Here is a 12,988-nt window from a genome sequence, read left to right on the forward strand (position 1 = left end):
GAGAGAAAGGAGAGTAATGGCATTGGATGGTGGTGGCCCGAAGAAAAGAAGAAAGGAGAAAGGAAGTAAGGGAAAAGGTAAGATTGGTGGTTCACCGCTCCTCTCTCTCTCTCTCTTGGAACTCCGATGCACCCTTCCATCTCTCCCTTTCACTCCAACCCAAATCTCAATCTCTGATCCCTTCTCCCTCTTCTCAACCACATTTCTTTTCACTTCCATTTTCATTCCATCACCATATCTTTTTTTTTTAATTTTCAATGTAGGGTTAACCATTTCATTCAATTTTTGTTTTCCGATTTGTTCAACAGCTATTTAACATTTTAATTCAATTCCAGGGAATCCACCGTTAGTTTTAGCGTAATTGAGTAGCTAGGCTTTTGTTTATTGTTCTCGTCGTGCCAATCGAGAATGCCTCGGGGGTGATTCCTATTCGTGTCTTAGATCTCGTTACTGCCGCGTGGAATTGGATTTTGGGGGTTTTATCGATCCCTTTTCCGACGGTGGATTGTTTGTGTCGTGTTGATACAATGTGGTTGGAGAAGTATTTATGAGTTCTAATGAGTCCTTGCTTTTGGAATCATCGGATTCTCGTCCAGTGATTCATCACCGCCGCGGGAAATCGGGTTCCCGGAGCTACCTCTCCCTCCATGGTTCCTTCTCTTCTTCCGCCTTTGATGATGCTTTCGCTGAGAGCATCGTTTTGGATGTGAAGGAACGAGACGGTGGGGACGTTGTGTTGTCTAGAGATTGTAGTCTCTACACTGCAGCGTTTGGGAATAATATTAGCGGTTCTGAGGCTCAGTCCCCGTGGCAGTTTCCCTTGGAATGCCCCCAGCCCGAGACGAAGAGCCCGGTATCTTGGGGTGCAATGGAACTGCCTGATGCCGCCAATAGCCGTAGCGTGCCATTCGAGATATCCGGAGCTTCATCTCAGGTGCAGGACAGCAGGTTGAATGGTAAATCACAGAGAATTCGGCACAAAAGTTTGCAATTTGATGATGCTGCCTTACATGAGGACAGTGCCAGGCTGATTTATATCAATGATCCGAGGAGGACGAATGATAAGTATGAGTTCACCGGGAATGAGATCCGGACTAGCAGATACACCTTTGTTACCTTTTTGCCCAAGAATCTCTTCATTCAGTTTCATCGGGTGGCTTATCTGTATTTCCTTGCTATTGCTGCGCTCAATCAGCTTCCGCCACTGGCTGTGTTTGGGAGGACTGTGTCACTTTTCCCGCTTTTGTTTGTTCTTTGTGTCACGGCTATTAAGGATGGCTATGAGGATTGGCGGAGGCACAGGTCAGATCGCAATGAGAACAACCGGGAGTCTCTGGTGCTTCAGTCCGGTGATTTCCGATCAAAGAAATGGAAGAAAATACAAGCTGGTGAGGTTGTTAAGATCTTTGCCGATGAGACAATTCCAGCTGACATGGTCTTGTTGGGGACGAGTGATCAAAGTGGGCTTGCCTATATTCAGACAATGAATTTGGATGGAGAATCAAATTTGAAGACAAGGTATGCTAGGCAGGAAACAGCTTCAGCGGTTGCATCAGAAGCTTGTGATGTTTTTGGTGTAATTAGATGTGAGCAACCGAACCGGAATATTTATGAGTTCACGGCCAACATGGAGTTCAATGGGCTAAAGTTTTCCCTTAGCCAGTCAAACATTGTTCTGCGTGGTTGCCAATTGAAGAACACAGATTGGATAATTGGTGTTGTAGTCTATGCAGGACAGGAAACAAAAGCAATGTTGAACAGTGCAGCTTCTCCTTCCAAGAGAAGCAGACTGGAAACTTACATGAACAGAGAAACCCTTTGGTTGTCAATTTTTCTTTTTATCATGTGTTTGGTTGTGGCCATTGGGATGTGTCTTTGGTTGGTACGCCACAAGAACCAGCTTGATACCTTGCCTTACTACAGAAAAAGATACTTCACCAATGGACCGGATAATGGAAAGAAATATAAGTATTATGGGATACCAATGGAAGCATTTTTTTCCTTTTTGAGTTCTGTTATAGTGTTTCAGATAATGATACCAATATCTCTTTACATCACAATGGAGTTAGTTCGATTGGGTCAGTCATACTTCATGATTGAAGACAGGGATATGTATGATGCCTGCTCTGGGTCAAGGTTTCAGTGTAGATCATTAAATATAAATGAAGATTTGGGTCAAATACGCTATGTATTTTCAGACAAGACAGGAACACTAACAGAAAACAAAATGGAATTCCAGAGGGCTAGTGTACATGGGAAGAATTACGGGAGCTCCTTGCCTATGGTTGATAATACAGGTATTAAATCACTTGAGATTGTTATCTAAGTTTAGACTGCTTTATAATGTGGTACAGTGCCATTATTTCCTACCTCGCTACTGCAGTTTTTAGTCTCTTAACAATTATTGTGTAAGTCTGAGAAATGCATTCATTAGTTTTGCTTTTTGATTGCCTTGGTTTATGATAATGACTGTTCTGCTGGACAGCTTGATGAGAATTGGTTCCAATATAACATGTGCTCTTTGGTTGTTATTTTTTTTTTCAAGTGTTTATTATCTTTTTAGTCTCTAAACATTTTAGGATTTCTGTTTTTAGTCCCTTAACTTTTTTCTGGTCGTTACTTATAAACCCTGTTAAGGGACCGGAACTAAGGATGGATAAAAAGTTAAGGGCCTAAAAGTAAGAACGGATAAAAAGTTAAGGGACGTTGACTCGTCAAAATAAAGTTTAGTGACTAAACAAAAATCTTAAAAAGTTTAAGGGCTATAAAGATAGTAAACCCTTTATTCAATTACTTATAATTGATCCTAGGATAGCCCTTGCAAAAATGCTTTGTGAATATTTAAACTCTGTAATTATTGTATGAGGGGAAGAGCTTCCTGTGAGTTAGGTGATATTTTTCTTTCCATTGTTCAATCTCTTCTTGCTGGTTTGCTTATTTGTTGAAATGGCTATGCTCTTTAATTATTTTTCTATTACAAAACTTTCGATTCAATTATATATCTTGATCTAAGGTAGAAGGTGTCATCTGTGTGAGTTCTCATCAGAAACCATTTGTAAGCTTATGATGAATTGACAAATTTGCTGGTGCATAAATATCACAAGACTTTTGTTAATGATTGCAGCAGCAGCAGCAGATGTTATTCCTAAACGGAGTTGGAAGCTCAAATCTGCAATTGCAGTTGATTCTGAACTGATGACAATGTTGCAGAAAGACTCAAATAGAGAAGAAAAAATTGCTGCTCATGAGTTTTTTCTTACATTGGCTGCTTGTAACACTGTAATCCCTATACTTGGTGATGATGAATTTTCTAGTATTGGAACTAATGAAGTAAATGAAGATATTAGACGCATTGATTACCAGGGAGAATCTCCTGATGAACAAGCTCTAGTTTCTGCGGCCTCTGCATATGGATATACTCTTTTTGAACGCACATCTGGACATATTGTTATTGATGTCAACGGTGAGAAACTCAGGTAGATAGTGACTTCGTTTTGGTGGGGGACTACTTGTTTTACTTTGTTTTAGCAATGTCTCTCTCACACACACACAATTAATAAAATTGTATTATGTACTTGAATATTCTACTTCTGTCTTGCACTTTGTATGTAACCTAAATTACATCTAGATTATTAAATAACTTCATTGTCTCTGGTATATAGATTGGATGTATTGGGTCTGCATGAGTTTGATAGTGTGCGAAAAAGAATGTCTGTTGTTATTCGGTTTCCTGACAACGCGGTAAAGGTGTTAGTCAAAGGTGCTGATACTTCAATGTTTAGCATTTTGGAAAATGGCAGTGAGAGTAACAATAACATATGGCATGCAACTCAGAGCCATTTGAATGAATATTCTTCACAAGGTTTGCGCACTCTTGTAGTAGCCTCCAGGGATCTTTCTGGTGCTGAACATGAGGAGTGGCAAAGCAGGTATGAAGAGGCAAGCACTTCGTTGACTGACAGAGCTACTAAACTACGGCAAACAGCAGCTCTTATAGAAAGCAATTTAAAGTTACTTGGAGCAACTGGAATTGAGGACAAGCTACAAGAGGGTGTACCAGAAGCAATTGAGGCTCTACGGCAAGCTGGAATCAAGGTCTGGGTTCTTACTGGTGATAAGCAAGAGACGGCAATTTCAATTGGTCTTTCCTGCAAACTTCTTAGTGGAGACATGCAGCAGATTATTATAAATGGCACTTCAGAGGTTGAATGTAGAAATCTTTTGGCTGATGCTAAAGCCAAATATGGTGTGAAATCATCAAGTGGAGGGTGTCGGAATCAAAAGCACAAAACCAATGCTGGACATGGTGATCTTGATATTCCCAATGGTTCAAAGTCTTTGAGCTTTCCCAAATGTAATCCTGGAAACGAAGAAGGAACTGATGCTCCATTGGCACTCATAATTGATGGAAACAGTTTGGTTTATATTTTGGAGAAGGAACTGGAGTCAGAGGTAAAGTTGTCCTTCCTCGTTTGAATTTGTTGTTTGAAATATTTATGCGTGTTGAACATCTAAAACTTTCTTTTTCTCTAAGTGATGTAGTAGGTTAATATACCACTGCTTTAGATTGGAGTTGTTAAATAAAACTTAATGGTACCAATTTCCTTTTTCCTTTCAACAGCTTTTCGACCTTGCAACTTCCTGTAGGGTTGTGCTGTGTTGTCGAGTTGCACCCTTGCAAAAGGCAGGAATTGTTGATTTGATAAAGAGCCGCACAGATGATATGACACTGGCCATAGGTGATGGTAAGATATTTGTAATATGAAATTGAACTTAATTTGCATTTGGGTGTTCTTGTGAGGCCTGGTTGATAGTAATTTGCATGGCAGTCCAGGCTTCAGATAGTGTTGCCAGATGGATTTTGATATAAGATTTGATTTAATATGAACTTAATCTTTTTTTTATCTCGATTACATTTGACAGGGGCCAATGATGTGTCAATGATCCAAATGGCAGATGTTGGTGTAGGAATATGTGGGCAGGAAGGGCGCCAAGCAGTGATGGCATCAGATTTTGCTATGGGACAGTTTCAGTTCTTGAAAAAATTACTTCTGGTTCATGGGCACTGGAATTATCAGCGTGTTGGTTATTTAGTTCTGTACAACTTCTACCGCAATGCTGTCTTTGTAATGATGTTATTTTGGTATGTATGGTTGTCCTTGGATATCACACGAGTTACTCTTGTGTTTACATGAGTTGGTCTCTCTTTCCTTATTTCTTTCGTTATCCCTGATCTTTCAGACATTTGGACAAAAGCTTGAGTTAGAAACATGTGATTTTTAATATTTGCCTATGATATTAATAGGCTGTGTGCAGATAATTGGCAAAAGGATTTTTCCATATTTAGATGTTAAGTTTTGTTTGTACAACTCTATCTTGTTATATTCTGGTGCCAACATTTCTGGAAATAATATATTTCTTCCCTCCGTATGCTATCCTTGTTGATACGTGTAATATGTAGGGTGTATCATAAATTATTGGTTCAAAGGTAGAAGTTATTTGATTTTAGTAGTAGCAGGTTGTATGATTTTTTAAACATTCTGATGTGATGTTTTCCTTGTCTTTAGGTATATATTATGCACGGCTTTTTCTACAACTTCTGCGCTGACGGATTGGAGTAGTGTTTTCTATTCTGTGATATACACATCTATACCTACCATTATTGTTGGTATTCAGGACAAGGACTTGAGCCATAGGACACTCTTGCAGTATCCGAAACTGTATGGTGCAGGTCACAGGCAAGAAGCTTACAATATGCAATTATTTTGGATCACAATGATGGACACAGTATGGCAGAGCCTTGTTCTTTTCTACATCCCATTGTTCACCTATAAGGACAGTTCAATTGACATATGGAGCATGGGCAGTTTGTGGACGATTGCAGTTGTTATCCTTGTAAATGTACACCTTGCTATGGACATCAACCGTTGGGTATTAATTACTCATGTTGCTATCTGGGGATCAATAATCATTACATATGGTTGCATGGTGGTACTGGATTCTATACCTGTGTTTCCCAATTACTGGTTAGTTACATGTGGCCTTCAATAAGTATTCTGTAATCTGTATTATGGATGAAGCAGTACTGTAGGGTATAATATACAGCTAACCTGTCCCTCAAAATCATTGCAGGACTATTTATCATCTGGCAAGGTCCCCTACATATTGGATAACAATTTTGCTTATAATTATTGTGGCATTGCTCCCTCGCTTTACTTGCAAAGTTGTTTATCAAATCTTTTGGCCTTCGGATATCCAGATAGCTAGAGAAGCTGAGTTAATGAGAAAACGACATGATAATTTGCAGCCGAGGCAACAAGTTTCCAGTTAACTTGTGTGACTGCCCCGTGTCTTGTAGAAACTACAGAAATCTCAAATGAAATGGCTTCCCTTGTATTTGTTCATCACAATGCATTCCTGTGGCTGTTGGTTGCGCAAGTGACCAGGTAAGGGCAAATTTTCTATATTTATGTAGATGGTGATAGATTTAGTGATGAATAATGGACATCTTCCTCCAAACACTATCTTTACATGTTTTAATTTAGTAGGTTGTCAATAAATTAGTCCAAAGGTGCACTAAATGTCGTTTGGTAGCTACTAAGTACTATTAAAATATAATTTGCTGCTTCTAGGTGAAACCTGAAGCAAGGATCTTTGAATCCTAGTATCCTATTGGATTGAGAGTTGGATAAAATTTGCTAACGATTGATGCAGTCTGGCTATAGTTCTGTTGGCCATGTGTCTATAGGAATCTCCATTGAATCATTTTAGTTTGTACAAGTATTGAGCCTCATCTGGTTAAGGATGGATTTTGTTGGATGATGGATGCCCTGTGTAAACTTTTCTCATTTTTTCTTGTGAGTGGTTCTAGGTTTAGTGAAGTTCACATTCAGAAACATGTTTGCTGTCGAAGTTTTGTAACAAACAAGCAAATGACTTGATCATAATTGTATGTTGCAAATTAAAAAAAAACTTCGTACTCCATTGCCCGGAGGCTCTTCGCTATGCGAAGGTATGGGGGAGGGATGTTGTACGCAGCCTTACCCTTGCATATGCAAAGAGGCTGTTTCCGGATTCGAACCCATGACCAACAAGTCACCAAGGCACAACTTTACCGCTGCACTTGCATATGTTGCAAATTAGTGTTTAAAAAAAAAATGTCATGCAGGTTTTTTATGGTCATACAAGAGTACTATTAAAATATAATTTGCTGTCATTGTTTGTGTTTGTGCTCACACTTCCTACATGATTAAGAAGAACTATCTAACCAAAGAAAAAGATGCCCCTTTCATGTGTTCAAATTTGTTTCTGCTTGGTCATGATTTTTTCTGGTCTAAACTTTCCAGATGAATAGCTGAAGCAGATTGCATTGGTGTAAGACAAATGCTTGGCATCCAACATAGTAAGAGATTGTGCCACGTGGAAGCTCATGCCAAGGCTGGCAAAATAGCTTGCCTGGTTTTTCAAATGCGTCGGGTCAGGTCGGGAAGGTAAATAGGAGATGGAGGTTGGAATAGGCTTAGACTCGGGTATCTGTATCTCCAGCAATTTGATGTGGGTGGAATTTTATCAGTGGCGACTTGATAATAATGATCCACGGTTTATAGAAAAAGTGTGGGAGAGAGTAGAGTGTAACTAAGTGTGTACTATAGTTCTGTAAAAATCAGGCTTGAAAAACGTCCTTTTAAAAGGAGAATGTCTCAAGAAAGGACAAAATGAAAGGAAAGAAAAGGTAATTTTCACAATCTTTCAACACAAATGGTGTGATATTGGTCTTGTTAGTGTCCTAGTTTCTTTTAATTGCTATAATTAAGGATGCATTTTTTTGGGCCGTTAGAAGATATGCATCTGTTGTAGAAATTAAGAAATGGTTTTAAGAAATTAATAAATGAATTTTTTTAAAACATCAAATATTACATTTTTATTGTTTGTGTTTTTTACTTTTGAATCTGTAACTGTTATTCCCAGGACCACAGTTAATAAAATTGATTCAAAAAATAAAAGATGCATTTTTTTTCCATATAATATATAAATTTTATTATTATAATTAATTGATACAAAAAATGTGTCAATTATTCTTATGATTCTTATCATATAATCAAAGTAAATATATGCAAACGAATTTGATAAAGTTTAATAACTTTGTTTATAGAGGAACATAAAGTGTATTAAAATACAACAATTGTTAAGATAATAAAAGTACATTATTAAAATTTAAAAATAATTCTATATCTTGATATGATTCAAATTTGATCAATGTACTCAATTTGTTCCGAGTTCTAAGCCATCTTCTACCAAACTTCACAACAAAATTCTTTATAGTAGATATTAGAGCTACACTAGAGCTTGTGTAGCAATCGACTTGAAATACTAAACGATCAAGGATGTTAAGAAGCTCAAGTAAATAAAGATTCTCGGAGACATCCTTATATCTATTAATTTGAATTTAAGTCTAATTCAATTATTCATACATAATTTGTAAGATGTAAGATGAGAATTGTCTTACTTATATCTATTTCATCTTATCCCTAGTCAATTTGAGATTTAGATACGTTTTCATATCATTTTTTTTTTGTGATGTTCTCATACCATCTTAAAATTTAGATTTAAAAATGTTTAATTACTCATGGAAATTACAAATAAAGAGATAAAAATAGTGAGTGCCATAGTGCTAAACAAACACCGTTTGATGTAATTTAAAACTGTTATATTCCTCTGCCCCCATGAAGAAATGACAATATATAATACCCCCACCAGTAAAGATACATATCTCCAACAAAATAGAGAATATTTCAATCCAATACCAAGCACAGAAGAAAAAGGTAATTTGAGGTAAGGGAAAGAGATAGGAATTTAGAAAGAGTTTGTTGGAAAGAGAAGGAGAAGATGAGCCTGTGAGTACGCAATGAGTGTGGGGAAAGCTTTGCAGGAGGTTAAATATTAAGAGACGAACCACTTGGGAGATAACGAACAATTAGGTAATGTAACCAAGTGAAGTGAAACAACTTCGGAAGAGATAAAAGCATTTAAGTAGCAAGGAGGAGTGCACCACAACGCCACTGCAGTGTTTTGAAGTCAGATAATTATTTTCATTTTTTTATATTTACAACCAGATAAGAGAATTTACCTTGATTTGATTTTTTTTATGCAAACCTTAATTTGTATTGGCCATAATTTCTTCAAATTAAAGGTATATACTCCGCTATATATGTATCCCATAATTCAGAGAAGATACAAAGCTATTGAACAACGTTTTCAATGTAATAACATCCATTTACCGACCCATAATTAACTAGACACCAGATATTTTTTAGTTTTATCTTCTTTTGTTGGAATTTTAATTTTTGATTAATGTGACTTTTCCCCTGATGATTCCATCCACAACTTAGTCATCATGAAAACCAAAATCTCTTTAGCCTTGCGAAACGTGATAATAAAATATAAGAATGATGTCAGTTCAATCTACCAATTAAGGAAATAAATATAATTTTGATTGGATTAAAGTAATACTTAGCACATGTCTCATTCCCCAATAATGTATTAAATTTTAAGTGAGGTAAAATTACTTAAAAGAGTGCTGGCATGGATATACTACCTTAATTAATTTTACCATCTATACACCCTAGAATCTAGTTGAGCTAAAATATTTCCTCCTCCGATGTTGCTTTCATTTACTTGAATTCTATATTGACATCATGACATTTCTTTTTATATCGTATGTAAACCGAATCTAGGTGGCTTGACCTGCCCTTAATATGGAACGACAAGATTGAATCTTACAAAGAAGTCTTCTCAGCAATTAATTCGTTCACACTTACCTTTTCTCGAATTCATACTAACATTCACCAACCTTTTTTTGTTTGTTTGTTTGGAACTTTAGATCCAGAGAAACCTCAAATTCTTTTTTTATGCATCCTGAATTATTAATCGATTCCTTCTTCTCAAATTTTCAACGACTTTTAACCGAAGGTGGATTACTGAAATTATCATATTACGCAATATACTTTTCTATTAAACATTTACAAACATGATATATAAGTTATTATGCTAGCCATCTTCTTCAAATACAAGGGAAATTGTAATATGAATTGAACTGAAAGTAGTATATGATGCAGAAAGGACACGTGATTACATTATAGAAATTTTCTAATCGATACCTCTGGTGGCCATGTGCAAGCTCATGAATTGCGGACTGTAGCGCTGAATCTAAACCGGGAATAAAGAGTATTCCCAATAACTTACATATTGTTATTATTTTATACTATTAAACAAGTTTTTAAATTTTTGGATCACATTATTATTTTATTCAAAATTATCAGGTAAATGCATAAAATATTTCTACTTGTATAAATCTTATGATTTAATTTAACTTTATCTCTTCGGAAAATCTAAAATATTTCTTGACCGGAGAGTCAAATATTAATCTTTCTTAAATTCATTTAAGAAATCAATATTTTCTATTAGATGTTTTTCTCTGCATTCACACTTAAATCCTCAACCACATGACCATTAGTTTTTAGGGAAATAATTTTACTTGAATAAAATTATCATCGAGTGATAATAATTTTCCTCTAAATTTTTATTACAGTGTTATTAAAAAGATTTTATATCATGGTAGTGAGTATATTGTTATCTTAATAATAAGTGTCACGTGCGATGCACATTATCTCTACTCCTTATCCAATTTGACACTGTTTAGAGACTAACTTGTTATGTATTCTTATCTCTCAGAAAGGGTATACCCGTCTTTTCAACCATATTCTGTCAGAGACTGATCTTTTGGTAGCCAATAAAATGATGCCACCTGTCACCATGACATCTATGGCAACGTAAGTACGATGGCGTCACTTGCGCTCTGGTGACATTCATCCCAACGCGCCATCGTTCCCCATGCTCCACAGAGAAACCCCATCCCAAAACCAGTACACGTGGCGGATCCCAAACCGTTGTTGGCTTTCACGCGCTAAGGTAGAGCGTGGGTAGCCGATTTCGTGTTGAAAGGGGTTGGAATTTTCGTGGCAAGGTTCCTTTAAACTTCGGAGCATGTGCGCATTGCAACAAGTTGGTGCCCCTCTTGTATTATTCCACATAATAATATTACGCCTCCCCTCATGTGTATATATAATATATATAGTTCAGTTGAGTGGGTGTGTGAGTGAAAGACCACAAACAACAAGGTTGGTTCAACTTGTGTGAAGGGATTGGAACATGGAAAATCTTGGTGGTTCTAGTCGTAGGAAAGCAATTGAGGAGCTTCTTAGAGGGCGTGATTCTGCCCAACAACTTAAGAGTGTCATCAATGGGACTTATGATGATGGATCAGCCACCCCATTTGCTCAACAACTTGTGAAAGAGGTGCTCATGTCCTTCACAAACTCCCTCTTGTTCTTGCACAACAACCCCACTTCTGAATCACATCATGTCTTCAATGTTCAAGTATGGGACTCTCCCAAGTCTGAGGACTCTCAAGAGAGCAATTGCAAAAGCTCCACCATTAAGGAACCAAGAGGGTGCTACAAGAGAAGGTAATTAATTTGTTGGTCATGTCTAGATTTAATTTTAGACTTTTAATTATTACCCCTTTTATTATTATTCCTTGCCTAATTTTCACTGCACCCGATTACGTGATGATTGTACTTTTTAACATAAATGATGATGATGATGATAATTGCTGAATAGTAAATGCCCTTTACTGATCAATCGAGTGTCTCTTTAATTTGGCAACATGATACTTTGTTGTTGTTTGGACCCCATCCAATTCAATAATTGTTCATATACACATGAGGTGAAGTACCATGTTGTAGTTAGCTATATATACTATACCTGTTTATTATTTATTTATTTGTTTGTTTGTCTTTCTTTACTTGTGTTTATGTTTTTTCTGTCTGGCACTGTAAAAATGATTGCACACACTGCGATGATTGATTTATATATCTTAGAAAGTTTATCTGAATCTGCAATTCATGTTTGCAGAAGAACTGAACAAACATGGGAGAAGGAATCTGAAGCTCCAATTGATGACGGCCATCACTGGAGAAAGTATGGCCAAAAGGAGATCCTGAATGCCAAATTCCCTAGGTATAGATATATATGTGATCATACATGCATGATTATGTGTCAATTGTCATCTAATACTAATTAAAGTTCTATTATGAATAATATTCTGGATAAGCAGGTATATATAAAAGAAAATAAAATTGTAAAATGAATTAAACTTTTATCTGACATTAAAATTAACTTATATATTTCAATTCTCACAAAAATTCTCTTATTTAATTTCTTCAAAAACTAAATTTAACTTTGTATTTATGTACAAGTTAATTTTAACTTCCGAGAAAATTTAATTCATTTTAGTGTCTTCTTTTCCAAGTGTTTAATGAAGACTTTATGCAAGCATGACCTAGATATATTATGTGTTTTCTAAGCCTAACTAAATTGATATATGTCTTGACCTTTCAATTTTCAGGAACTACTATAGGTGCACTCACAAATTTGACCAAGGTTGCCAAGCAACAAAACAGGTGCAAAGAGTTCAAGAGGAACCAATCCTATTCAAAACCACCTACTATGGGCACCATACTTGCAAGAACTCGGCAAACCCTGATATCATACTTGACCCCATGTCCCCTTCATCCTCTTCCAAGTTCCTTAGCTTTGACAACTCCTTTTCAACCCCATCCAAGCAAGAGTGCCCCTTTCTCTCATCTTCCAATAATTTCCCATCATCATCATCAGTGAAAAGGGAGTGCAAGGAGGAGGTCCCTCCCTCAATTTCCTCCAATGATTACCTCATCTCTTCTGACCTCACTTTTGATAGCTCACCAAGGCATCATGTCACTCTATCATCAACACTTGACTCTGAGTACAAGAGTGTGGACATTTCGGATGTCTTGTATGATTCTGCCCAGCTTGATTTTGTCTTTGAACCCTTCCTTGAAATTAGATGAGCATGTCCTTGTTTTGGTTTGTGATTTTTTTTTTTAAATTT

The 12,988-nt window shown here is 36.5% G+C and overlaps 2 protein-coding genes across 3 annotated transcripts; both read left to right on the forward strand.

Annotated features, from left to right (window-relative positions):
• LOC100812459 (phospholipid-transporting ATPase 1) lies at positions 1-7,753 on the forward strand. Of its 2 annotated transcripts, none has more exons than XM_026123878.2 (9): positions 1-77; positions 336-2,297; positions 3,119-3,476; positions 3,663-4,452; positions 4,622-4,745; positions 4,924-5,143; positions 5,568-6,026; positions 6,133-6,446; positions 7,347-7,753. In XM_026123878.2, the coding sequence occupies exons 2-8, from the start codon at positions 548-550 to the stop codon at positions 6,329-6,331; spliced, it is 3,900 nt and encodes a 1,299-aa protein (XP_025979663.1). In that variant the 5' UTR covers positions 1-77; positions 336-547; the 3' UTR covers positions 6,332-6,446; positions 7,347-7,753. The 2 variants fall into 2 exon arrangements, with proteins under 2 accessions (XP_025979663.1, XP_003533656.1); XM_003533608.5 differs by having other exon boundaries at positions 9-77; positions 3,125-3,476.
• Positions 7,754-11,208: 3,455 nt separating this feature from the next.
• LOC100805895 (probable WRKY transcription factor 70-like) lies at positions 11,209-12,947 on the forward strand. The gene is made up of 3 exons (NM_001315509.1): positions 11,209-11,525; positions 11,974-12,078; positions 12,467-12,947. The coding sequence occupies exons 1-3, from the start codon at positions 11,209-11,211 to the stop codon at positions 12,945-12,947; spliced, it is 903 nt and encodes a 300-aa protein (NP_001302438.1).
• The last annotated feature ends 41 nt before the right edge of the window (positions 12,948-12,988 follow it).

Source organism: Glycine max, chromosome 9 (genome assembly GCF_000004515.6).
Source record: "Glycine max cultivar Williams 82 chromosome 9, Glycine_max_v4.0, whole genome shotgun sequence".
NCBI classification, from domain to species: domain Eukaryota; kingdom Viridiplantae; phylum Streptophyta; class Magnoliopsida; order Fabales; family Fabaceae; genus Glycine; species Glycine max.

Excerpts from the sequence above, each read along its gene's own strand:
- LOC100812459 (XM_026123878.2), top strand. The coding sequence starts at position 548 with ATGAGTTCTAATGAGTCCTTGCTTTTGGAATCATCGGATTCTCGTCCA. Across the intron at positions 4,453-4,621 it reads AGAAGGAACTGGAGTCAGAG|CTTTTCGACCTTGCAACTTC; the intron begins GTAAAGTTGTCC and ends TCCTTTCAACAG. Across the intron at positions 5,144-5,567 it reads TTTGTAATGATGTTATTTTG|GTATATATTATGCACGGCTT; the intron begins GTATGTATGGTT and ends CCTTGTCTTTAG.
- LOC100805895 (NM_001315509.1), top strand. The coding sequence starts at position 11,209 with ATGGAAAATCTTGGTGGTTCTAGTCGTAGGAAAGCAATTGAGGAGCTT. Across the intron at positions 11,526-11,973 it reads AGAGGGTGCTACAAGAGAAG|AAGAACTGAACAAACATGGG; the intron begins GTAATTAATTTG and ends TCATGTTTGCAG. Across the intron at positions 12,079-12,466 it reads CTGAATGCCAAATTCCCTAG|GAACTACTATAGGTGCACTC; the intron begins GTATAGATATAT and ends TTCAATTTTCAG.